At 38.8% G+C, this 26,821-nt stretch overlaps 1 protein-coding gene across 1 annotated transcript in view; it reads right to left on the reverse strand.

Annotated features, from left to right (window-relative positions):
- LRRFIP1 (LRR binding FLII interacting protein 1) overlaps window positions 1-26,821 on the reverse strand; it is a 113,097-nt gene continuing 86,276 nt past the window's right edge. The window contains exons 11-23 of the mRNA XM_075711187.1: window positions 22,322-22,354; window positions 21,392-21,517; window positions 19,979-20,050; window positions 17,617-17,787; window positions 16,579-16,671; window positions 15,992-16,084; window positions 14,711-14,803; window positions 14,108-14,249; window positions 3,916-3,962; window positions 2,837-2,954; window positions 2,271-2,350; window positions 1,508-1,612; window positions 1-111 (exon numbers count right to left, since the gene is read on the reverse strand). Coding sequence (XP_075567302.1) covers window positions 1-111; window positions 1,508-1,612; window positions 2,271-2,350; window positions 2,837-2,954; window positions 3,916-3,962; window positions 14,108-14,249; window positions 14,711-14,803; window positions 15,992-16,084; window positions 16,579-16,671; window positions 17,617-17,787; window positions 19,979-20,050; window positions 21,392-21,517; window positions 22,322-22,354 — 1,284 coding nt within the window. The remainder of the gene's footprint in view (window positions 112-1,507; window positions 1,613-2,270; window positions 2,351-2,836; window positions 2,955-3,915; window positions 3,963-14,107; window positions 14,250-14,710; window positions 14,804-15,991; window positions 16,085-16,578; window positions 16,672-17,616; window positions 17,788-19,978; window positions 20,051-21,391; window positions 21,518-22,321; window positions 22,355-26,821) is intronic.

Below are 26,821 nucleotides of genomic sequence, written 5' to 3' on the forward strand. Positions count from 1 at the left end.
TTATTGCTGAGACAGTAATGCACTCCGGTTGGCTTTCATCTTCTCCAAGCGTTTTACTAGATGACCATTGCTGACTTCAAGCTCTTCAGTTTTATCCAATGCTGAACGAAGCTGAAGGAAGGAAGCAGAAAAATACCCCATAACTTTCACAGTGTTTTCCCTTTCCAAAGATAAAGCAAGGTTTGTAGTTACCAACACTAACTGACCATATTGCTGGAATTTCCTTACAAGACAAAGCAGTTGAAAATTCCTGTTAGCGGAGTTAGAAGTAAATGTTGTTTAGCTGCTTTGAAGGTGACACACAGATATTTTCTAAGCAGAGTGCCAAGAATCCAAGGCATTTACAGGATGTTGAACAAACAGCTCAGACTTTGCCTCAACTTCGGAGGCACAGATGCTCAGAGACACCTGCTGGGTGACATACACCTGTCTCACTGCCTGGCTTTCATGTTTCTGGTTCGCAGAACTACAGCCACAGCCATGACTTCGGTGCCTCAGTTTTCTATGAAGTCCACCACAGGATGGGGGTTAGGGAGAGAGAGGTGGACTGCCCAGAGCAGTATTTATAGGCAGCAGAGCAGAAGGACTATTTAGAAAAAGCAAAGAGCCACACTGAACAAAAGTCAGGAGGCAGGTGTGAAAGAAGCTGACAAACGTATTTAAGCTGGTTGTAGCAGCTACTTGGAGAGAACATGAAGTTTCATAAGGCAAATATGGTCAAAATTACAGACAGCTTGAAGATGCAGTGTTTTAAGGGAGAGAAATATGACAGAGTCTGCAGATGGACACACTACAGCAAATGAATAGATTGCCAGAGCAAGAAAAACAGGCTCTGTAAGAACGATTCATATCCATTTAGCACTCAAGTTTAGACCCTGAAACTTGAAAGTTTAGACTCTCATTCCTGGTAAGGTGTGGCACTGTGCTTAAATAACTAACTGGCCAAATTAACCTTACAGCAGGATTTCCAGCTTTCTACTGCTGTAATTTCTGAATCACATGTTCTAAAAAGAGCAGTGATTTGTATTTACAAACTCCAAATTTGTAACACCCCAAGTAATGAGTCTTCAGGTACAACAAAGGACAAGGACAGCAAAGTAGAAATAGGAATTCTTCAGCTTGATGAATGTCAAACGTGAACATTCACAGCTGCAAAGTAGCATGCAAACCTGAGCATTTGAAGGCTGCTTCTAGACTCAAGCTGTACAAGTAGAACTTGAGTTTGCTGCAGAGAACTGACTCTGGTACAAAGCAAGGTATTGCAAGTCAGTTTAGGAAGGAATGGTGAAAAGGCAGTAGGAGTTCACACTTGTGACTGTTATTCCAGTTTGAGTGCTGAAAGTTTGGTTAAACATTTAGAACGAATAACTGCAGCAATAAAAAAAGCAGATGTCTATTCTTTGCTCTACTGAGAAGGGTAGTTCCTCCTCTAAAATGCAACAGACATGTCTCCCCCCATGCAGTGCAGGCTGATTGCTAGCCTATGACAGTTTGCATTTAGAGTTACCTCTCTCTGTAGTTTGCGTTTCTCTGCTTTCAATTCATCTTCTACTCTTTCAGCATTTTCAGCAGCAGTTTTGTATCGGGCTACCTGACCTTCCAATCGTATTACCTAAGGTGAAGGCAAAATTTCTGAATTAAAAGATGTACCAAGAAGTTACTCTGAAGCTTCACTCTTCCACTAGCAGTTAAGCAATAAGCAGAGAGATGCTCACTTTTCTTTAATAAAATAAAGGCATATTTTAAGAAAAAAAATACCAAGGAAGCCTGGCCATGGTAACTTACTCCAGACCTTTTATACATATCCATATCTAATATGCTTCCAGCAACAAAAAGTACAGTCCATTGACTAAATTTGTCTTAGCAAGAGTATCGCTGACATGCTCTGGACAAGAATAAACAGTTAAAACTGAACAGTCTTGTATAAAATCCATATATACTACATCATATGCCAGGAGCCATTTAAAAATTGTCGATAGCTAGGCATAAGAAAGTATTCTGAAGAGTTCAGTAAGCGCTCTCAGTATACCTTTGTCTTTGAACGTTTTTCCTTCAGTGAAGATGAGTAATACAGTCACTCTTCCCTATACATAAATGAAAGCATTTTAGTTTTTATGACTTAAGTACAGTAGTCCTGATACTCCAACACTCCTCTTTCTTACTTTAAGGGAAAATCACAGTACTCATTATTTCCTTTATTGTATAATAAAATACAGTATCTCTCTGCATTCTCACCATGCCTAAACAAACAGAACAAGCCAGAAACTTACATTCTGCTCCAATGCTGTTATCTCTTGCTCAGACTTTGCTAGCTTAAATTTGAGATCACTGATCTGTCTGTTGGCATCTCCTAAAAGAATTGCAGATATATCAGAGATGTCAGAACAAGTGTCAACAGTGTCTTCTAACAAGTCTGTCATAAAATTTCCACGCTACTTGGGGCAGCAGTAGAGCAGCAAACGCTGTCTGCCAAAAAAAGTTTCCTTCTACATCAGAGCTGGCAGCTAGCTAGCTAGCCCCAATCAGTGCCCAGCACATAGGAGCCATTCCCAGCCCTGCCCGATTCCCTCTTGACCACTCTGAAAGCAGAATTAACCAGGAACTCAAGCCAAGCTCTCCTGGGGAACATAAGGGAGACTTCCAATGGCAGTCTTGTTCAAACAAAGGAGAATTGTTCCCTCACCTCTAGTAGAGGTGCATGGCTGATTCCCAGTTTGAAGCTCCCTTAGAAATGAAGGGAGCATTTTTATTTAGAGCCATACGGTTATTGTACAGATACATTTTCTCACTCACATGCAGGACACAAAAGTTCTCTTAAAATCAAAATGTAGCTCACTTTGGAGGTCAATTATGTGCATATCTGTCCCATTTTCTAGAACTTCATCTTCTGATTGTGCATTTTCCATCTTGCCATTCTTTTGCTTTTCTTCCAGTTGTCCCTTTAATTTTTTAACCTGAAGCACACAAAAGAATTAGTTATTAAAATCAGTAAGGGAAAATTGTGGCTCAGTACTCAAATTCACTCAAGTATTATAAAAGAAATTCTATTTTTTTAAACCTAAATTCCAAAAAATCTCGTTACAAAATAATTTCTTAGAAATTCTTTTGGCAAATGACTCAGTATTTTAAGTAATCGTGCTTATGCATAAATTCAGGACCAAACATAATGAGTCGAAGATGACTGTTTTATTAAAAAAGCCATAGATGTTCTGTAGGCACATTCACATAAAACATTCTTAAAAAAACAAAACTGTGTTTGGTTGTGTGTGAAGTCTCAAGGCCAAGGATATAATCCATAAATAAAAGCACAGAGCATCCTGCAGAGAAACAGATCAGCTAAATTTTTTTGAATAAGCTTTATATCTGCTATGGATTATCATGGTACCAGCAATAGTTACTTTAATTACTATTTACCCACCTACTGTAATTCCTCCAGCATTTCCTTCTAAATGGCCCATTGCCCACAGACCCAGCAATCAGGAAGGCTTACTCTTGGAGATAAAATTTGCTTCTGCCATTTGTGGGCCATATTTTTTTTTTCCCTTGGGCTTGACCAATCTGAAGTATTATTTTTCAGAAACAGTCATGGATGAGTTTTAAGTGACTAAGGACAGCAATCTGCAATACTCTGAGCACCGAATGTGACTGGTTAGCAACATAGAACAGGCACACTGGGTCATATCTTTCTTCCCCTGTATCCTGAGTTAACACGCAGGAGAAATGTTTCAGAGGAAGAATAAAGCGGCAAGCAACGCCGTTAAGTTCTCAGCAAAAGCAACCCAGCACACGTTCTGAGGCACTGGCAATGGCACTGATGTTCTACACCTTATGTTAGGACTATTTCGATTTTTTTTAATCTCTACTGTTCTTATCACAGTTAGTAAACACACAGCATTTCAGTTTTCCTGTGATTACCTGGTCTAGTAAGGATTCTCGTTCATCAATGAGTTTTTTCAGCCTGTCTGAAAGAGAAAACTGAAAGTTCAGTGCTGATTTGATCGAGCCACACATTTCAGAGTGCATCTGATATAAGACTGAACCATTAAGGTTAGTGAAACTAATGATGAAGGTAGTTATGCACGTACCACAGGAAATGAGGCCACAGACAGGGCTGGGAAGGGGCTGCAGCCAGGGGAGGTTATGTCATTCTCACAGAACATGCTTGTCACAGCAGTAGCAGCACCCAGCTGCATGCAAAGAGGCTAGTCTTCTACGTTAGGTTAGCATGCAAGAACTCTAGGGTCAAACACAACTGTAACACAAAATCTCACAAATCTTTACAGTTTAACATAATGAAAATACTGTAAACACGTATAATCATAGCCGAGTACATTGTCAGCACTTTAAATCTTCACTTCTTTTAATAAACAGCATGACAATAACATTTAGTGTTATCTCCAGTATTATGACCAGAAAAACATTTGCCCATTAAATTGTTTCAAACCCAGCATTCTGGTAAAATAATCTTTTCTCTTTAATTCTTCATAGGCAATTCTCCTGGTCAAATATCAAGCAGGCAATGGGCAATCTGGACCAACTGTTGTGTTACACCTGAACTTGGAAGTGCTACAGATCAGCACATGGATACGTGTGGCACTGATTAATAAAGTACATGCTACAGAATGAGACAACTGGAAAACACAACTAGAAGTAACCAACCATATCACTTGGTTTTTTTCTTCCCTACTAAGGGATAGAAAATGTGAAAGCATTTCAGCAGGTACTGTATGCAACAAATCTTAACTCACAAATTTTCTTATCACTAAAATTACCTCATTAACTAACAACCTTAGTTTGCTCAGGTACACCTCAACAGAAATATATTGGAACACAGCATTCAAATATTATTATTAGAAGAGGATATATTGACCTCAGGCAGGTCTTACTCCACAAGTTTGACTTGTATGTTTATTGCAGTTTTATTTAGCTTGCCTCCCTTGCCAGCAAGCGGTCACCTGTGCAGAACCAAGCCAGTGGGCGTTCAGAGCTCAACTCCACATCTAAGGTCTGGCCTGTTAATTAAATGGTTAAAATCCAAAGGTCACTCAAGGAAAAGGTCTCTTTGTAAACTTAAGGAGAGCAATTGACAAATTACAGATAAAAGGCTGGTCGGCTTTTACCAGGTAAATTCTGTTGATAGACTTAAGTATTTTTGAAAAGATTTCATCAAAAAAAATAAAAAAAGTGACAACACTGTAGCCCTCATTTGTTGTTAAAACCTGAACAGGCCAAAGGCTTGTGGTTCACCATATTTCTTGTTAACACATGCAGTAAAGGGAACAAAGAATCTGTATTGAATCAAATCATGGGGAAATGGAAGTCCCTCTATATGGCAGACACGTACAGTCCATGAGCTAGTAATAGTGTGGTAAGTCATTCCCCTCCTTGGGTATACAAGTTCCCATATACCAGCAGTCATTCTAGAGCATGGAATAAAACCTTTACCTTGGCTTCTGATGCAATACCCACATACAGATGTTATAGCAACATCCCCGTTCAAGCAGTTCTATGCATTCATTTTGAACCTCCTCAAGTCCTATCCTTTTTTTTTTTTTTAGCCATTTGTAGCACTCTCAACATTGTTACACCTGAGCATTGACATGGAAAAACAAAATAAAGCAAAAACAAATAAGCAAACTATATTTTTACAAGTATAAACCCCTTCAAAATAATAAAACAATTTCACTTATCTATATGGGAAGGAAAGGAAGCTTAAGACAAATTCTGTAAAGGATGAAAGAAAGGGGAAAAAAATAAGTCAATGAAGAAAGCAAACAGCAAACAGCAAAAGAAAGGTCAGAGATATTCCGACCTGGAGACAGGGTTGGGAGCACAGGTCAGCAGAGATGAAGAAATGAAGTTACTAAGAATTGGAAAGAGAACAAGGACTGATGCAGAAGGCAACCTCTAGGCCACTACAAAATTAGCCCAAACTTACTGACTCCAAAGGGGCCAAATACTCCACCCTGATCCTGAAAATAACTTAGTCATGCACACAGCTAACTTTCATTAGCAAAACCACTGCTGCAGGGTGAAATATGCCTGCCTGAAGAAAGGACACCTCCTCCAGTTTCGAGTAAGGAAGCACACCAGCTTCCTCCAACCCCTTTCCCTGCAAGAGGGATGTTAGCATTTTGGGATGAACCCTGAAATCCGATCTCACCATCAGTTCTCTCTTCCATCATTACGGACATCTGTGCACCCCACTGGGACAGGTGACATGCTGGCAGCAGAATTTACAAGACCACAGAAAAAATTAGTTTGCTAAAATTGCCATACATGTAGAAAAAAGTTTTCTGCATGTATAGAGGAAGGTCTCTTAGGTTTCACTTATCTTAAAACTTCACACTCATACAGAAAACTTACTTTAGCTTTAACAGATATCTCTGCAGAGCCCCCTTATTTTTGCATTTAGAAGGAGACATTTTTCCAACAATCAAGGATCTGAGGACCCCTAGAACCATGAGCAGAGAAGAGCAATCTACTGAATTAGCACATGAAGCAGCTCATTACAATTCTTATCTGTAAAAGTACTTTCCCTTATTTCACATACAAAGATACTACAATGAAAATTCGAGTGTGACATTCATCTCCCTTAAATTTAACTTTGATAACATGATTCCCAGGCTGCTCACTGCACCAGTTCATGGCTTACATAGGCAAAGGACCTTAACAGAGGGCTGATGTGAGCAGCTGGGCCCTGGGAAGGCCTGGGAGAGAGCAGGACAGCCGGGGGTGGGGGGTGGTTACCAGTGTGTCTTCTGCTATCGTACAGGCCTGTTTGTAAGTCAAATGGTTATTCTCATCACCTTGGTAATGCAGTTGACTCTAGGTATTGCTAACTAGGGCGCTGCTTCAGTGGCACAGTTGACCTAACATCCCCTAAGCAGCCACAGAACCTTGATGTCTCTGCCTACTTGGAGGGCAGCATGGGGTGGGAAGCAGCTGGTTTTAACCTGAATGATTTGTATGATGAGTAGCCCTGCAAGTAATTAATACTGATGCAAATGAGAGGGGTAGACTGTACTTGGAGGGTGGGAGGGCATCCCATGAAATCAGACCACCAGCCCCAAGCAGCTATTCAGAACACTTTGCAACAACCCGACTGTCAGATCTACAGCAGGTTGGGTAATACTCCTTCTCTATCTCTGTCAATTTATTTTGGATCATGAGAAAACAACAACAACAAATAGTGAGAAGTGCCTTCCTCTCTTTCTCAGAACAAGGATACTGCTGGGGACAGGCTGTTGGGACAGTGAATAAGCACAGGGTTTAGAAGACACCATACTGATTTTGAGGGGGACAGGAGGACTGTTCTGTTCTGTAATAACGGAAACACTGACCAAGGCCTTTCACTATTACTTGCTGAATAAGAGGGGAAGAGAAACAACTTTCTTCAGCTGCTGCTTTGGAAAGCATTGCAGGCTAGCTCTGAATTTGCAGTAATGCACAAACCCGGGCTACAGGCTACATGTGCCACTAGGTATTGAACAGAAAACCCACAGAGCATTTGGAGCTATGGAGCTATTCTGAAAGACAAATGTCTTATACACAGAGTGGTGCTCACTGCAGCACACATCAGCAGACTGTCCCTACTCAAAACAAAATGGGTAACATAATAGCAGCAAATGTGAACCTTGATGTTAGTTCATCTCATGATTTATTGGTTTCATGTTAGACTTCATCAAAAGATTGATTTTGATATTTTGCTGTCTTTGAAAGTCAAAACCAATGAAAGAGACCAGCTAGATCTTATCTTGTATCTGTTAGATATCACAGGAAAAATGCCAAAAATGGGTTTCAATTGTGTAACTTTACAAAAGATGCATTTTCTAGGGAACTCCTCCTGAGACACTGTCCCCTCCCTGTCTCTTATGGCACACATTTCACTCAAATGTTAGCTGGCATATAATACTTAAATTACTAGATTTGGAATATAGCATCTAGCAGTTCCCTTTATCTTCAAGGTGATTTATCCCTCAACGTGCATATACTCAAGCAAAAACCAAAGAGGTGAAGAACACCTTCTCCTCCATGGTACTTGCCCAATTCCAGAAGTCAGGGACCAGCTGCTAACAGCAGTACCAAGAAGCTAATGTTCAGGAATGGATTTATAGTACATCAGCTATTCTTCATTGCCTGTCCATGTTCCTGCTCCTACCCTAGTTTCACTGAGAGCTGGCCAGTTACTGTGGGATAAAAGCTGGTACATGGACAGTTAGTTAAGACTAGAGGTGTTATTATTTCTCCTTCTGTGACTTGGCTTTAAAAAGGACTTTTCTTACAGATGCTTTGTTTTCTGAAGTGGAAAAGCTAGTTAAAAACAGCTCACCATTAATTCCCTCAACCATCCATACAAATTTCTATTAGAAACACTCGTATGAAAAATACAGGAAACGCTGGCATGTGCCTAATTTAGATCCATCCACAAGTATAGGTGAAGCCTGGCAAGCACATTTAATTATATATTTAAGCGTATCTAACATTTAAATATAAATACATTTAAAGTACTTTCAACTTTAAACCATATATTACAGTTGCAAGTATAGCAGAGACAACTTTAAACAGCCACTGCTACATAGTACAAAGAGATGCTTGTAAGATCTATGACATTTCAGATTAGCATTTAGTGTAAACCCTTAAGAAGAACAACTTCTAATACTTACAGAAACCATACTGGAACTGTTGTAAGTTGGAGAGAAGCCATACGAAAAGAGTTACAGGTTTACAGTCCTGTTAGAGGTTTACAGTTACGGGTGCCATTGCATATTAAAGGTCCTCAAGCACCAAGGCTGCCCATTCCTAGTAAGATAGCTCTTCTAGCCACATAGCACAATGCAATAAATTTAATAAAGCAAGCTGCAGAAAGATGTTTTTGAAATTATATAATTTAAATAAATATTTATGCAGGTTTATAAACAGTGCTCTGGACAGGCAATTTGAAGTATAAAATATGTTTATTTCAATTATATACAGCTCATTACATTTTGATATACATCTTGAAATTTTGCAGTCTGTTTGTACTCCATCAACTTTTTAACACCACCACAAATACAGCCTTCCATAGCGCCCCCGCCCCAATTCCTCAGCTTGCATTCCCTTGGGATGTTCAGTACTTAAAACAACTTTAAATTCATTTTTCATTAGGCAAAACATGCTCTTCCTGCCAAGCACTAGTAAAGATGCAAGAAGAAATATACCAATGGAGTCGAAGTGTCTAATTTATGCCAGCAAGTCAAAGCAACCCAGCTTTTCAAAAAGGCACGAGGGCTAGTATACAGACCAACAATCGTCTATGGTCCAATACCCAACAAGAATTAAGACATGCAAAATTATCTTCTTTCCAGAAAGGAAGAGGAAAGAATTTTTCAGATATAAAAACACTCCTTCAGAATCATAGTTTGCAAAAAATATAGTGCAGTAAGGAAATACAACTTTAAACAAAAATCTTTTTTGAAAAATAGGTATTTTATATATTCATAGCTAGACAGTACTTGATAGCAAACCTAAGCACACATTACAGTGTGTATTGACACTTCCTTTAGAAAAAATAAAAAAAACCATGTGAGACATGGTGTAAAAGGCCTGTTGTGGTGCAAAGTGCCTACATGAAGTAAACATGTATATATTTATTCCTTTCAGCAAAATAAGACCTGTATGTTGCACTTGCTTCAAACTGTATGTTGTTCTTCCAAAGTTTTAGACTAAACAGACTCACAGTGATCTAATTATATTTTGGAATATGACCATATCAGAAATACACACAAAGTGGAATAAGAGTATTTTTTTTTCCATAGTAAAAAAATAAATTGGTTCCTAGGCTTTAATCATTCAGAAAGAAGTTTCAACATCAGATCAGTGTTGCTGATATACTGAGTTCCTTCATGAAGTGTTAATGTACTTACTGTAGATCTAACGCGCGTAAGTACATATAAGTATGCATATAAGTTCACAAAGGTCCAATACACATTAAGTACATTCAAGACATCTATCATCTAGGCTAGGAGAAAAAATAATTTCATATACTTGCATCACTACCACTTACATAACATTGTATTATGATGAGAGTTACCTATAAAGAAAAAACCTTAAGAGTATTCCTAAGGTCTGATGTATTGTGCAAAGTGCATGCTTCTGTACTGGGACTAATCAAATAGCATGTAACTTGTGTAGTCTTGAGATTGTGAACTTATGATACCGTACAGTCATCTCTGGATTTACCCTTACTCCTTCTACCACCCTGCAAATCCTCCTTGCTTTCATCCCTGTTATTGCCAGCACTTTCCAAATCCTGTTCCAAGACATTTTCATCTGGTATTTTTTCCACTTTATTAGAATCTGATGCTTTGATTTCATCTTCCATCACATCAGTCTTCTCATCAGTTTTCCATGATGCTTCCCCTTGCAAGCACCCTGTTTCTTCAGGTTCATCTCCTTTTTTATGCTGCAAGCTGTCATCTTCAGTCAGGGCATCTTCAGTTTCTATTTTGTCTGTTCTTTCTCTGGTTTCGTCTGTCTGGGCAGTTTTTCCAACAGCACCATTTGCTCCATTACCCTCTCCTTTCTGTGTATCAGCTTTCTCTCCATCACATTTTTCATCAGTTTCTAGTATCTGTCTTGACCCCTTATCAAAATCAAATGCATCACCGTCATCTTCCAGTCTTCCCTCTGCTTGACCATCCAATTTAACTTGTTCACTAACATTTTCATCCTGCTCAGCTTTCTGCGCCAGGGATTGATTTGCACCTTCGTCAGAAGCAAATCCACCACCATGGCGGTAAGCAAGCTCTAACTCTTCCTCATTTTCTTTCAGTGTTTGTTTATCGACTTTGTTTTCAGTAGTTACACTAATATCTACAGTTGACGACTCTTTAGATTCACCTTTCTCTTGTTTAACTACATTCTGCATTTCACCTTCTAAAGGAGTATTTTTCTCTCCCACTGTATCTCCTGTTGTTTCTTCACTGCACTGAACTGCCTGACCTTCTACCTTTGGCTTTAAATCTTCTACCCATTCTGTCCTACTTTCCTTTCCTTTCCCAGACTCATCCTCTATTTCCACTTCTGACTCCTGAATTTTGTCTTCTAAAAGACTTGGGTCTGAACTGGTTTCCTGAGTCATCACCTCTTTCACAATATCCATGCCTGGCTCTGCCTGCTGCAGCACACATCCTTTTACCTCAGTGATACAGCCTGCAGTCTCCACAGCTGCCTTATCTTGCTCGCCTGTTTCTGCAGAATCTGAACACATCTCCAACTCTTCTATTAATACTTCCTCCTGTTCATTCCTCTCGGCCACAGCATTTTCAAGTTCAGTTTTATCTTGCATATTTTGTTCCTCTGATAATGCTGAAGGATTGTCCTCTGAAGAAACTGGTTGGATGCATGCCTGATCTCCTCCACCTTCCTTTTCACTTGCATCTGCAGGGACACCACTTTCACATGACTCCATCCCCTCCAAACCCACAGACTCAGTTTCCCTTATCTGACCCTGAACTGTGCTCCCAACCTCAGTTTCTTCTTCAGCTCTATCACCTCCTGTTTTATCAATTCTTCCATCAGTGCAGTCTTTGCTTTCAACAAGCTTTTCCTTCAAGACATTTGGAACCTCCTTTTCAGCACTTTCTTCTGAGTGCTGGAGTCCCTCAGTGTGACTCTCCACATTTACCTCTTCACTAAGTGAGCCTGCTACTGTAACGTCTAGTAGCCCTGCCTGGTTAGAAACCAACTCACAGCTCTCACTTGTAATGTTGGCTTCCTGATCCATTTCATTATCACTCAAGGCATGGCTACCTTTAAGATCCTCTTGTTCTTCCTGTTCGGGTGCAGCTTCTTCCAGTTCATGCTCTGTACCTAAGACACTAGGCATTTCCTGAGGAGTCTCAAAAATCTGATGACCTTGCAGAGAGCCCACATCTGAGTCCCAATTTGTCCTTGCACTTAAGTCATGGTGTTCAGCCTCTGTACTAACAGGCTGTTGGACTGCTGTGCCTGCGGACTCGGTCTCCGTTCTCAAATCATCTGTGTCACTATCATCATTTGAAGAAATGCTCCCTGATACATGTTCTGTAAGGCTTTGAATTTGTTCTGTAAACCTACTATCTGGTAACATCACTGTTGACAGGGCACCATGTTCTTCAACCGTTCTTTCTGCCTTTGCATTTTCATCAGCATGCAATGTCTGTACTTCCCGCTCCTCAGACTCCTCTTTGTGTTCCTCACGCTCAGTATTCTGCAAGATTTCTCTTTTCCCCATATCCTCCAAAATCTCATTTTTCATGTCCACTTCATTGGCTTTGCCTAAAAGACCATTGAGAAAATTGAAGGGACCACACCATAGCACTTACCTCCCCACTTAAAACCCGAAAGAGAATGAATCAAAGAATAGGTTAATAAAAGATCAGCTTTTGCCAATTACGTGAGGCAAAGCAGCAATTGAATTAGTAAGGGTTCGGGGTTTTTGATCAGTGAAATTCACCACCACCCTCTCAAAGCAAGAAGTCTCTGGTGCTGGCTTGTGTTTTTGTAAAGTAAAAGATTTATGCTCTTGGCTGTGTGAATTACAGCTTTTGTAGATGAGAACAACTGTTTCAAGCAGTGCAATTTAACAGCAATACTTGCAGATGTTAACGCTAACAGTAAAGATTATTTTTTCTCAGCAATATTCTCTACAACTTTAACCCTAACACCACACTGTGCATGCAGGAGTGCATGTCTGATGCCATTATAATGAAGTAATCAAGGATTATTCAGTAATATTTTACTCCTAAGTATCATGAACAGGCATCATCAGTGTATATGACAAACACTGAATGTAAAATCTGATTGGCAAACAAATGGTTCAGCTGTTTAACATTACCAACACAGAACAAAGCTCAGGTACTTAGTGCCCCTTACAGCCACTTCATCCACCCAAAGAGGTGGGGACCTCTGTGGTTTTGGGATTTTTTTTGTAACAGTTTTTCTTCAACTTATACTTAGAAGCAACAAGTATTAGAACAACAGGGCTTGTGTTTTCAGCAGTTAGCTTTTGGGTCTATGTTGTACCTATTTCCAAAAAAAACCAAAACCAAAAAGAAAAACCCCAAAAAAACCCCCCAAAAACCCAAAACCCACAAAACAAAAAAACACCAAACCAAACCACAAAAAAATCCACACCACCACCACCCTCCCCCCCAAAAAAACCCCAAACCAACAGAATAAGGAGAGACAGAAAACATACTACATTTAAAAATACACCCTTACCTTGGTTTTGGTGTTCCAGATTGTTTCCACACAAAAACTCAGTGAGGAAAAAGCAGCCAACAGCTAAAAGCAAGTTAACTTGCACTTGCGACAGTTGGCTGCCTGTTGCCATTTATTAGTATGTTCATTTAGAAAAAAAACAGGAGGGGGAAAAAAAATCCATTATTTCCCTCCCTTCCTCTTAATATAAAAGTTCTCTGAGTGGCCACTCATCACAAGTGCATAAGAACAATGCTTTTGCCAACCAGATTTCTCCTTCCTAACACTATCTGTCTCAGAGTCATATTCTTTGACTTTAACAGCATTAATCCTGTTATAACAAGTAAAAACATTGAAGTGTTAATATTAACTGCTCAATAGTACTAGATACCAAGAACAACAAATTCATACATTAGTGTGTTTTAACAGTGCCCGGCACTGTTGTTTAGTGGACACTTACAGTTGTCAGGTATATAAATGAGCCAACATACAAGTTCTTTATAGGAAGCTAATTTTTTTTTTTTCCCTGATTCTTTAGGATATGTGCTGAAAAATGTTGAACAAAAGTAGGATTATTCTGGGACAATTTTCAAATTCAGGGTTTAAATAGTAATCTGAATGATTGCTACTTATCTGTAATGTCATATGTGTACTCTCATCCTTTGTCGCCTTGAATGGGAAATGAAGTCTGCCTTTGCAGGAAACTGCACAACATACTTGAAGTGATAATAAATATTAAGCAGAAAAATGCATAGGGAGTGATTCAACAAGTAGCATGCTGCGTGATGTGTTAATTGTCCCACTAACAAATGCCCAAACTCCAAGCAAAGATGAATGAATGGACAGACAGACAGAAAGACATGATAGGATATATAGCACTTACCTAGCGCCCCATCCCCTCCTGTCTTTAATGCCTGAGTTGTGCCTGGAACAGTTTTGGAAGAATCCAGGTGTCCTTCGTTATCAAGAATGTCTGATGTCTCCCCGTTGGTGGCTATGTCAGAGTCTGGGATTATTCCATGTTTCTGTGGAGAAGCAAAAGCAATGCTTTAGAGCCTGCTGCTCAGAAAGGGGAGGATTGTTCAGGTGTTCTTGTCCTTGATACTCTGAATACACAATTGCTTCAATCGTTCCATTAAACATGGCTGGAAGTCAGAAAAGAACACAAAATATTACAGTTCTCAGTTTTGGGGGTTTTTTTGTGTGTGTGTTGGGTTTTTTTAAAAAACATAAGTCTGCTGCATAAAACATTCCTCAGAAAAGAGTCTCCTACAAAAGCAACTACGTAATACTACAGACTATACTAAGGGCTCATGGTCAATATTAGGGGGAAGGACTTTCTATATAAAAATCCTGAAATGGCAGCTTAAAGGCAACATGAAAATAAGAGCTCTTGCTGCTGAGCGAGATTAAAATTTTCTGCAAAAACGTACAGGAGGAAAAGGTCAGCAGTTGAATATAAGTTTCTTTTACTCCTCTTGCGTACCTTCAGTTGCTCCTTCAGCACAACCACTTCATCTCTAAGGTCATCCCGCTCACTCCTTATGGAATCAAAGAAATCTTTCTGCCTCTCTAACGCCTGAGTTCCCAACACAGACAGAGGGCGAGGAGATGTGAAGAAAGGAAGGGAGACAAGTAAAGACCATGAAAAGCAAGTGTAAACAAGAATGAGTAGATTTAAGATATTCAGAGATTCATGGAAGTGGCATGTATGGAAAAGGTAAAGTTTACAGATTGAAGGACCAAGTTTACATACACACAACTAAGCTTCAAATCCAAGAAACGCACAGCTTATTCAATAACCAGGAATTCCTCCTAAAGACATTCAGAGCCCAATCCTTCACTAGGGATCCTTCAAATGAGGATCCACTTTTCATTCTTATCTGCTAGACAATTTAATTCATATCCATATTATTTCAACATGCACATTGAAGACATAGTGCCATTCCTATGCGTTAACAGAAGGGCATGAAAGCAGGCCCAGCAGATTTTAATAGCCCTTTTATTCCATGGATTACCATCATGGGTGCAGTACATTTCAATTAATTTGAAAACTGCCATTAAGTCATCTTTAGACTGGGATGTACCATGTGCAAATGCATATTTTGCTACTGAATCCCCCCAATATTCCTATATAAGTACAAGTAGAACAGTAGCAAAAATTAGACAATTTTGAGTTTCAAGTTGCTACAAGTTATTGGACATCACAAGCATGGGCAAGTGGCCAGATTTCTTTGTCCTCAATTCAGGAAGTCTTGCAATGCTCATTGTTAGAAAAGAAATCTAAGCTTTTCTTTAAGAGTGGGTTTCCATTTGGCTTTGATAAGGGGTGGTGGGAAGGGATGAGAAGCAAGGGAGAGTTAAGAGACTTTCAACCCAGCAGTCCATAAATAGCTCTGTTACTTCTTTATCACACTCCAATTTCTGCTCAGTCAGCAGATTAAATCTGAATAAGCAAAAATTCAGTGCTGATAGAATTGCATTATAAATAGCAGTTCCTTTCTCAATATGGCAAATACACCATGGTGCACCACAGCAAATAAATTGCCCTAGGTTTTGAAATCAGACCAGCTAAATCTTTCTTGGATTTTATGATACTGGCCAAAGACAAAAATCTGCTATTTGCTAGTTCACTGGTAATATAGTAAGACAGCCACACCAAGCAAAGTCACTAAGGAGGATTTTATTCAGGAGGTTTTGCAAATGCAGGATCAGCTGGAGAACAACAGTGCCACTCTGAACACATTTCAGGAGTTGACAGTCCTACCCCTATTTTTTTGTCTTTCCACTCTATTGTCTCCTGAAGATCAGAAATTTCCCTGACATAGCTCTGCTGTTTCTGTTGCAGCTGTTGGATTTCCTGAGAGACAGGAGCAAAACAAGAAGACAGAAAGCAGGTAACAGGTTAACAAAGAAGGTCAAGATTGCAGTGATGCCAAAGAATGAAAAAAGTCAGGTGCTAAAGTAAAAGAGTATCTACATGCACATTTCACAGTTTTTGACATCTCAACTAAACCTACACTCCTGAACACAATCTTACTGTTCACGAGATGACTTGCAACAAAGTTAGACAGTTCCACTGGTTTCCTCTGCATTTCCACGAACAGCTGTTTGAAACACAGCTTATTTCGTATTATGAACAAGGCAAAAAAGAAGTCCAACTTCACATAATACTTATGAAAGTACTATTTCTATCAGTCAGCCAGCTCTGAACCTGTTTGGCCTGAAACACTAGTATTTCTTCAGGTGAGAAACTTGAGTAGGGAGTAAAATCCTCCATGCCTCACCTTCTACGCTCCTACTGCTAACTGGGAACATATCAATCGAAGAAGCCATTAAAAAAAAGTTACTTACTGCAAGCATTTCTTCTCTTTGCTTCAGAGCCTCTTTGATTTCCATGAACTGAAACTGCAGTATGCTATGAGCATGCTTCTCCCTCTCAAATTCCTATAAATAACAAAATATTGAGATTTTTATTGATCAAAAATAGTATCCCATGAAAAAAAGAAAATAAGCCCAAATACAAAGAAAATGCTTACTGCAATGCAATTCTTGAATATTCCTCTAATTACAGTCCCACAAGAGTACAATTTTTGTCTTATTTGTCCTTTTCCCAAGAAACTATTATTCCATCAAATACAGAAGTGACAGACATAATTTAGCTGGTTTCATAAGTTGAGCAGCAGGCTGGCAGTGAATAGCTTTTACACTCAAGTCCTACAGACTTCACAGATTAATGGATGGGAATTTAACCCACTCCTTCCACATAACTGTGTACTAAAAGTTAGCCAGACATTGTGGACTTTAAAAAAAACCTCACACTGTATCTTCTAGGAGCTATGTGTATACTATAGTCAAATGCCCCAAGCTAAAGAGACATTTCTGAAAAGCTAACACAAGCCACAGCTTTATTATTTAACACCAACTTGCTAGCTGTCAGATGCTGACTTCATGTAAAACTTAATTCACTCAACCATATAGCTGCCTTAATGATATAAACTGCACAACTCTCTCCCACGGGCCCTCTGAAGAGAGCTTTGTGTGTAAAATACTCCAGAAGCTGGGGGAGGAATCCTCCAGAATTCACTATGAACAAAACCTTTGAATTTACTTTAAAGGTGGAATATAAAAGGACATGTGATAATATCAATATAACCTTACCATATGAAACATTTCTTCAGAAATTGCTTTATAAGACAGAAACTTAGGGAAGAGTCCCATTTGTATGATCACAACCACAGAATATCCTGCTATTCCACTTGCTTTAACAGTAACTAAAACAATGACTTATTTAAAATCTTGAATAGTAATTTGGTTGCCTCCTCCCAAAGGTCTCTGCATCCCCCACCCAATCTTCCCCTGTTAAATAGCATGCCATAACTATATACATACTTTACTTTTTTCTTCATATTGCCGCCTGGATTCTGCCAGCTGTTCTTCTAACTCTAAGAGCGCATCCTTCAGGGTATCCACTTGGTACATGAAATTTGTTTTTTCATTATCTAGTTGAGCATTTGACACCATAGCCTTTTTATATTTCTCTTCAACTTCGGCTAGAGAGTCCTGCAAAGAATAAGCAACCACAGTCAGAGTCAGTTATAAAAGATACCTTGCCAACCAAGCCCTTGAACAAGAAAATTAAGTACTAAACCACAAGCATGCCAAGTACTCCTACAGAAACCAGTGCTAATCATGTGCTTACCAACTGTCCCAAGGTGATGATAACCGCCCCTGTGTTCCCACCAGACGTCTGTTCACAAGCAAGGAACCTTACCTCTGGACGGATAAAATGTTTCCTGTTCTCTGCTGCTTCAGCTTCTGCTTTCTCAGAGTTTTCTTCCTTCCCCCTCCTCCCCCTGCCCCTGCACAGTGGCAGCTCAAAGCAGCTGCTGAAGATGACAAGTTGATTTTTTTTTTTTTAAAGGTAAACTGGGCTTCATTTAAGATCATTTTAGATGATCTTAGGCCTTAAATTAAGGCAGTTTGACAGCCACTTCACACAAATTTCAGGGATCCTTACAGTGTGGGAACCACTAAATATACTGACTCAGGAATTAGAATTTGCCATCAAAAAGCTGCAGCTTTTGTCACCTGATGTATCATTTTTCATTAGGTCTCCTATATCATATCCCTTCTTTACAAATTTACTCTGCAAGACACAATTCCCAGGATCTCAAAAAACCTCTCCTATCAACTTGACCTGAATATAAGATACTGAGGTATTTATAACAACAGATGATGGCAAAATAAAGATCAGCATCATTTTCCATGTTGTGCAGTCAAACTTTGCAGTGTATGATTTCCATACAGAAACAAAACAGTGCAAATACACAAACAAGGAGGACACTCATGTCAACATTTTAGTTTACAGATCAAGCAATTTCTCTCAGAACTTAAGTAATTCTAATAATTACATCTAAAGCACAGTTGAGTTTAATGTACTTCCCTTTTCAGTCAATGGAACTGGGGATGATACTGGTTAGATGATGACAAAATTAAGTTTGAATCAGTTTAGTTTACATTTCTATTGACAAATAAGAGAATTTGACTTTAAGGACAAATTTGTACAGTTCCAAACACCAACTGTGTTTTGGTACATTTTCCAGCCCAAGGATGAGAAATACCAAGCAAAGAAAAGCAGCCAGGATTTGGAAACAGTGGTAGGATCAAACCTCAGAAGTTAGCTGGAAAGAAAGTATATGCAAGTAAGAAGTTAAGGTAGTTGCTGCACCACTCCTTTAGCACACTACATTTTGTTTTCTTAGCATCAAGCAGTGTGGCTTAGGTATAAATCACTACAAAAGGCAGTCTAAGGGACATGAGTTGAAAAATGACCTACATTTTTTTATGCAGTATGATTATTTTGCTATACCTACTACACAGCGATTTGGGGAAAAAAAAAAACCCAGGTTTTACAGAAAAGGCCAAGCTCCTCTTTTTCCATTGAGAACTCTGTTAAGATGGCACCATCTTCACCTGACGCAGTGTTGAGCCGATGACACAGTCAGCTATTATTGCTGATAAATAATGCACTATATGCTGGATGTCTACATATGTATTTGCAAGACTGCCTTTTCCAAAAAATGCAGCTCGTGTTGCTGTTCACTTATGAGGTGGTGGTACGCAGATGCACAAGTTAATTGTTACACCAAAATTTGTTTATGGCTTCATGAAAGCGGTAAGCACTTCCTTTGTGCCAACTGGTGTGAGTGTTCGTTCTTCACGTAACAAGCTTTGTTACGTGAACTTTTGTTACTAGAATTGTTTAAGGGTGTCTTCTGTGATCTAAATATAAAACCAAAACGACAATCACCACCTCACATGCACAACTTTCCAACTGCATGCTGGACCTTATCAAAACAAAAACATACAAGCTTTTAAACTCTGATTTTTCATAGCACTGTACGTCATGAGTTTTAGTTCATCTTCCAATATTGGGAGGCTTCCTGGATTAGGAAACTGTAAAAAAAACCCTAATAATTTTAATTTACTAGCAAAATTATTACCTTCTCAAAACAGCAAAGACAACATGCAATAGTAATCAGCGGCCTTTCAATTAACATTTGGAAGCATTTCTCACCACAATCAATCGAGGTCAGAACAGATACTTTTCCAGTTAATTAAATGCTTTTCACACAATTTACAAGCCCTTCCAGAAGAAAAGCATGCAAGGTCAGTTCTAGGTCTCACACTGACTCTCTGAATGTTTAGCTAGTGTTAATGATCACACTCCCAGTCTGCAGTAAACCAGTACCTTCATTTCTTTCAGTCCCTGCATGTATTTGCCTTCTACATCCTGAATCTGGTCCTTTAACTCATAGATATCCTGAGGGAAACGATGAGAAAGGTGAATGATGCCACTGAATCTAACGGGCAGAAGCACAGCTGATAGGGAAAAGCAAGTATTCAAAGTTCTCATTTAAATATTTCTACCACATCGGTTAAGCAGTCTGATCCTAACCTGAAGCACTGCTGGACAAGGAAATTTCTTGGTTAGAAGTTTATGTCAATTCTGCTCTTCTTGACTGGAAAAAATGAAATCTTCAACATTAAGGACAAGACACAAACCCAGCTTCAAATCCTCCAACAATTACATGCCCCAGACGGACAGCCCTTTCGCTGATTATCATCCTCTTTGAGGAATTCTGGTATTAAGGGTAAGGGCTGCCAAAGCCAGCCTGAAATACAGGCTATACTAGAGATGTAGGAAAGACTGTATGAAAACCATCCGTCACACTAAATTTAATTGTAAGCCCTATTTCACAGTCTTTCTCCTCTTCTGTCCTTGGTCACCAGCAAAGGGCTATCTTTCAGCTGTTTTACAGTGCTGAAACTGGGACAGACCTGCTTGTATGTGAAGTCCTAATACAAATTCCAGATGTTAACTGGTTGAAATTTCAGAAGAGCTATAAATTGTATGTATGAAAGCTAACAGAACTCACATTCCCCATTTCAAAATGGTCTTCAGAATGGAGCATTAAAAAAACCAGATTAAAACCAAAACAATTTAGCTACAGACTACCCAGACTTGCACTCAATTATGAACACTGGATTGCATAGCTATTTGCTATTCAAATGTTTCTAACTTCAGGGAATCACAAAATAACCCCCGCTCCCTAAATTAGCATCCAGTAAGTGCAGTGCTTGCATTATTTCAATCCTCCTGTCAGTGTGCTATACTGAGTCCACTTCCTATTTCATTAGGTTAGGATGAGATCTATTATGATCTGTCTGTTCTACTATCGTATGCCATAGGACTTTACCCAAATATTCCTGCAATACACACTAGCTTCCCAGCAGCATCTCTCTAATAAAGCTATTCACTTTTCATTTACAGCATACAGTTCATTTTGTCAGAACTGCCAAGAGGGGAGACAAGACAGTTTATTTTTTGGAAAGAAGTCTAAAGCATATTTAATAATATCCTTTATATAATATTAGTCTATTTAATAATAATGAGGGGGACAGTCCTAGTTAGTATTAGCCTGTCAATCCCAATTCTTACTGCCAATTTCTATAGTCAGTAACAGGAACATCAACACTACTTTTGAGTAATCTTATTGTTTATTAATTTATCAAATGCAAGGCATAAAAACATTCTGATCAAAAGAGATATAGTTAAGAGACAGATTCCTAACAATTTATGCTGGTTTTAAGTATTTCTTACCTTTATTTCTCTAATAGATGCCTCTGTATCAGCTGAGATGGATGTATCCCCACTGCCTCTTCGTGAAGAAGTCCCACCCAGAGAAGCTAAAGTAGCTGCTGATAAACTTGAAACAGTACGTGCTCCCTACAATCACACACAGTTAAAAATGGTTGTGATTTTTTTTTCCTATATTATGGGTTTGTACATTTTTGTTGTTGTTTTGTGGTTTGGTTTTTTTTGTTTTAAATACACACTTTATACCAACCCTTGCACTTCTAAATTATGCAAATTTGATTGAAATGCAACTTTCTAAGAAGAAAAATTGAAAGAACAAGCTTTAACAAAGGAAAGCAATGAGAAAAGGCAGATCAGATGCATTTACACTATTGTAATAGGAGGTTGCATGACTTAGCATCTAACTATTAATTCTTAATTAGACAAAGTCTTTAGGGGCTAGTATCGTCTTGCCAGGTATTTTCAAAACTTGTAATAATACATTTTGTGGATGCTTTTGTCTACCTCCCAAGCTCCTCTCCTTTCACAGACATTTATCTACTCAGCAGCAGTAGCCACATTAACTGTTTTACTGTACCAAGGGTTTTGCATTAAGCCAATTTCTCACTACTGCAGTAGTCTCCTCTTTTTTATTATTATTTATTTATTTTTATGTAATAACATAATTAAAATCTAATGAACAAACACAGTATTCATGTGGCTTAGCCTAAAGCAATTTCAGCCAACTGCTGTGAAGGTCAACTACTTAACATCTGAATGACCAGAGGTTGAAAACTTCTTCTTCAAAAATGTAGCAGTAGACAGCTCCAACAATTCAAATTTTTGCCCCACAATGGATTTTGTATATTTCTGTACACTCACTGTGAGTTCCACCTACCAGAAAGAATGTGAAAAAAGCACTATTGTCAGAATAATTCATAACATTCTTCTTACCTTCTCAAAGTCTTTTTCTGGCCTTTCCTCAATCTGTAAAACAAAGATTTAGAAGGAATTATTAGATAATAAAGGACAAGTGAAGGCAGGAAGATATCAGAAAGGGAATTCTTAAACCTGTAAAAGATTTTTCATTAGCAATTTCTATCCACTCAAAAAGCAGCCAGCTCACTCGGAAGAGCGGTGTCCTGGCTGACATCTCAGGGCACGAGGCTGGACAGCTCACCTCAAATTTCTAAGCAGTATGTAATTAAGTGGAATAGACTTACTGATAAAAAACTATTTGGTCTATTTAATAAAGACAGAAGAATACTTTTTTTCCATATTCTACATCACAATGTTTCAAACATGAAGATGGCACTCGATCTATGAGTTAACAATGCAAGAATACCAATACCTACATGGGCATGAACTCAAACCCCCAGATTTCTTTCCCTGGACATAAAACCAGCTGTATGCACATGCTGTGCTGACATATGCACCTACTCCTACTTCTTTTACAGCAATTTAAAAATATGCCTCAAATAAAACCAAAATAGCAATTTTTTTGTCATGATTCACTTTGCGGGTGGGGGAGGGGGGGAAGGGAGCGTTTCAAAACAGAATCTTTTTATAAGTGACTCCATCTAAAATGGATCTGGGTGTAAAAGGACTGCATGCAAGAAAAAGCTCAGCAGAACTCAATGTCTAGAACATGTCAGCGTCTTCTGGAAACGTTCAGCATCACAGTCAAGATGTTTTCCCAAAAGACTTCTACAAAATTAATGGCTTCCTCAGATCAAGAGCCTGAGTCAAAGGGAATAATTTTTTTGAAACAATTGGAGGGGAAAAAAAAAAAAATCAGGAGAGATCTGTTTCAGGGGAAGGTAGGAAATAGTTGAGGTTAAGTTGATAAGTTTCATTGAAGATGCACCCAAAAACTTCATCTCTTTCCAATCAGTCCACATTCAGCAGGTTTTTTTTCTTCGAATTATACAGAGCAATGTGTGAATGATCTCACTTGTTATTTTTCATATTATCTGTGGTACCCTATTAAAAAAAAAAATCCCAGAACTGAGAGGTACCTATTACAAATCAGCTTTTTACACTGACAACACATCTCATAAATTCCCTATGATTAGCATTAGGGAAGTTTAAGACTTAGGTTTCAAAGTAAAATAAGCCAGACTTAAAGCACTAGATAAAAACTTTGCAGAGACACTGCATACACAGAGTACTTAAAGGAAAAAAAAAAAAAACCACAACCCAAATCTCTGAATTTGGATGCAATAAGAAAAGGTGACTAATTAAGACAGATACTTCAGTTCAGACCCAATAAACAAGATGTACTTACTTCTGCAAACAGCCTATTATTTTCATGCCAGACAGCTCCAAGTGGTGGATCTGGCAGCCTTCTAGCCCAGCCAAACACTATGTTGTTGCTTATCAAGACAGTTGTGGCAGTGTAAATATTGGTGTGTTACCAAAAATTAGTGTGTACACACACAAATCTATCTCCAGAAATTTATGTACAGCCTTTTGCGAAGTCTATCTTATGGGTTCAGAGCACAACTCAAAAGTATTTTCCTTGAGCCATTTGTATAATGTCCTCTATTTTCTGAAAAAGCATGCAACCTTCGTTTTCAATAAGAAGGGAGTAAATCTTGATATTGTTTTAATGATGCATCACATGGGTCAAATAAAAGCTTCCATTTACAAAGGGGAAAATGTTGAAGAAAATGTGGCGAGAGATATGCATACAGTGGGCATTTCTACTCGAAACACTCATAACCACACCTGTGAAGCTTGCTATGCATTTATTGCAAAACAATCTTTAATAACTCTCTGAGGTGGCATAAACTTTAATAATTAAATTATTAAGTAACTTCTAAAATTGAGGTGGTTTAAGAAAAAAAAAATACCGGTGATTTCATTTTCCCTAGTGATGCCCTCATACACATGTCGATTTGGTGCTATGAATGGAATACTCCGAGCATTTTCTCCTCAAAAACAGTAATTACCACTAACAATATATTTAAGTATTAATATTTAAAAATTTAATGTTTTGAGAAAAGCCAGTTCCTCATACTAACACAGTATCTTTCCATTACAAAGATGCCTCCTGCTACACAACACTTTCCTAAGCAAAAAGTCAGTCTGAAACAAGCAGCATTTAATTTTATGGTTATGTGGCAGTGATACACCAAAATCTGTCAAGAGTGTCTTGTAGAAAGACAGAAGTCTATTTTAGATGAGTATTTTATGGAGTTTTCATTCTGCTCATCTTTAGATTTATGTATTCACAGTATCACTCCTTTAAAAAGATGTCTCGTGCTTTCCAACAGCACTCAGCCACCAGAGGGAACTCCAGGTTTTCAGCCTTCACCTAGTCCCCGACAAGCCCTTTGGCATTTGATCCAGTAAGAAACCAGAGAACGGTCAGGAAAAAAAATGTTTATTTTTATTTGAAGTTGCACAAAATTCTTGCCCAAAATACTTACCTTCCATATTATCATTTAATAAAGAATACTGTAATGATTAAACAGACTGCAAACAACCTCTCCACAGTACTACAGCCAGGGCAGCCCTTCATACAAATATACTGGCTTTGGGACTTGTCCACATGAAAATACAGAGGACTAACAGAATAGTTGCTAGAGGAGGAGATCTAAAGAGGAATTCACCTAACAATACTAGACCTTTAATTTCTACAACATTATACCATTTTTCATTTCCACAAGGGTATGGGTCCGTTACTAATCCCAGATTACCTTCCTCTTCACCAACAATTTGGGCAATTTGTACTTGAGTGTGTAAAAAGCAGGAAAAGGCAGTAATTTTCTGAGGAACTCCAGCACACGCATCTTTGTTTTGGCAAGGGGAATAATTTGCTCTCTGCAAAATAAGTACAATGGGATCAGAGTTCAGCCTCTTCAGACAGCGATTTTGGAATAAATCTGCAGCCATGTTACAAAACTGTTAGCAATATCAGAGGCTTACTGCAGCTGTACAAGAGCAAAATCATCCCACAAGTCTATATATGGACATATTGCCTATTTTTTCATAGATAATAAAAACATTTTAGTGTAATGTTTGAAGAAGTATTTCTCTCTACTCTGCCATCAACTAGCAGGTTAACCCTTGAAGCTCTTTGCCCCTGGTGAGTGTCCAGGCCAAAATTAGTCCCCGCAGTGCTATCACAGTACATCCAACAAGACAATTCTCAAACACCTACTGAAAAAGACCAGAGACCCTGGGAAAGTCAAGCATTACACCCCAGCTGCAAGTAAAGAGATCTTTAAATCGATGGAAGAGTCAGGACTAAGGCACAATTTCCAGTTTCCAGGGTCCTAAACAAGGCTACAGACGAAGGGAAATCTGAAACGCTTGCCGTTGGGTAGTGCTGCCTGCCACACTCAGGTATGAGAACAACTTTAATGTGTTCAGTATATGGCTGTCACTGCTCAGCTCCACCTAAGATCTTGCACTTCAATCAACTTCCTCATGAAAGCAAGTGGGGTTTTTTTTGGTGACAAATAAAATTAAGATCATTTCCTGCTCTTAAAGCAGTACAGCACAGTTTGAAATGGAAATATGGCCCACCGAAGAAAAATTCTTGCAATAGGTAGTGCTGAACACCAGATGGTATCTACAAAATGGAATTAAAAACCAAGAAGTACTGCAGTCAATATAACCCCTCCTACAATCCCCATCTTACCAGTCTGATCAGCTGGGCTGGGGGAGGCAGTAATACAGAGGGTTCCTGCGTGTTTTTTCAGTGAGAGCCACCTTAACGCTAGCAATTTGCAATAAGCCTTTACAAATCAGCAGGGGAAAACCACTGCTGAACTTTGTTAGGTCTAAAGTGGATTTGTCAGAAGTATCCTTGCTCAGGAATGAATGTTATGCCAAACGTCATTGCTTCAACAAACTTATCAGTCTCTGAAATGCAAGTTAGCACTGCAAGTTAGCAAATCCTCACTCTGGAGGGGCCGAAAGCACACCCAGACTGTCAGTGGCTGCGCTAGGATACAGGCCTACTGTAAATCTGTAAGCGTAGAGGAGAGAAGGTAAAGCTTGAGCATACCGATAACTGCTTCCATGAAAATTAAGTCCAACTATTTCTGGCGAGAACCTGGTAAGCTTCTTCAAATGAAAAAAGCTGTTCACAACTGTGCATTACTGTATGACCTGAGGACTGCACACTTGCTAAGTGGCACTTCCATTTTCATTCTTGCACTTCATATGATTATGCTGCTGTCGGTACCAGCCCACCTGGCTAGGCTGCATGCCGACTGCTTGTGCCCACAGTCTGAGACTCCAGAAGAAGGAAGAGAGTTAATATGAAAGACCACCTTCTCCGGGTAGCAGAGCGTGCCCTCTCCTATTTGCCTTCCTTTGCTCAGATAGATAGACTCAGAATGCAATAGTATTTACTTCAACTGTATAAATAATTGCTTTTCACTAGTAGTTTATTAATTTAAAAAAAAGAAAAATTCCAGCAATTCATATTAAAAAGTC

This window comes from Pelecanus crispus, chromosome 5 (assembly GCF_030463565.1).
Source record: "Pelecanus crispus isolate bPelCri1 chromosome 5, bPelCri1.pri, whole genome shotgun sequence".
NCBI classification, from domain to species: Eukaryota; Metazoa; Chordata; class Aves; order Pelecaniformes; family Pelecanidae; genus Pelecanus; species Pelecanus crispus.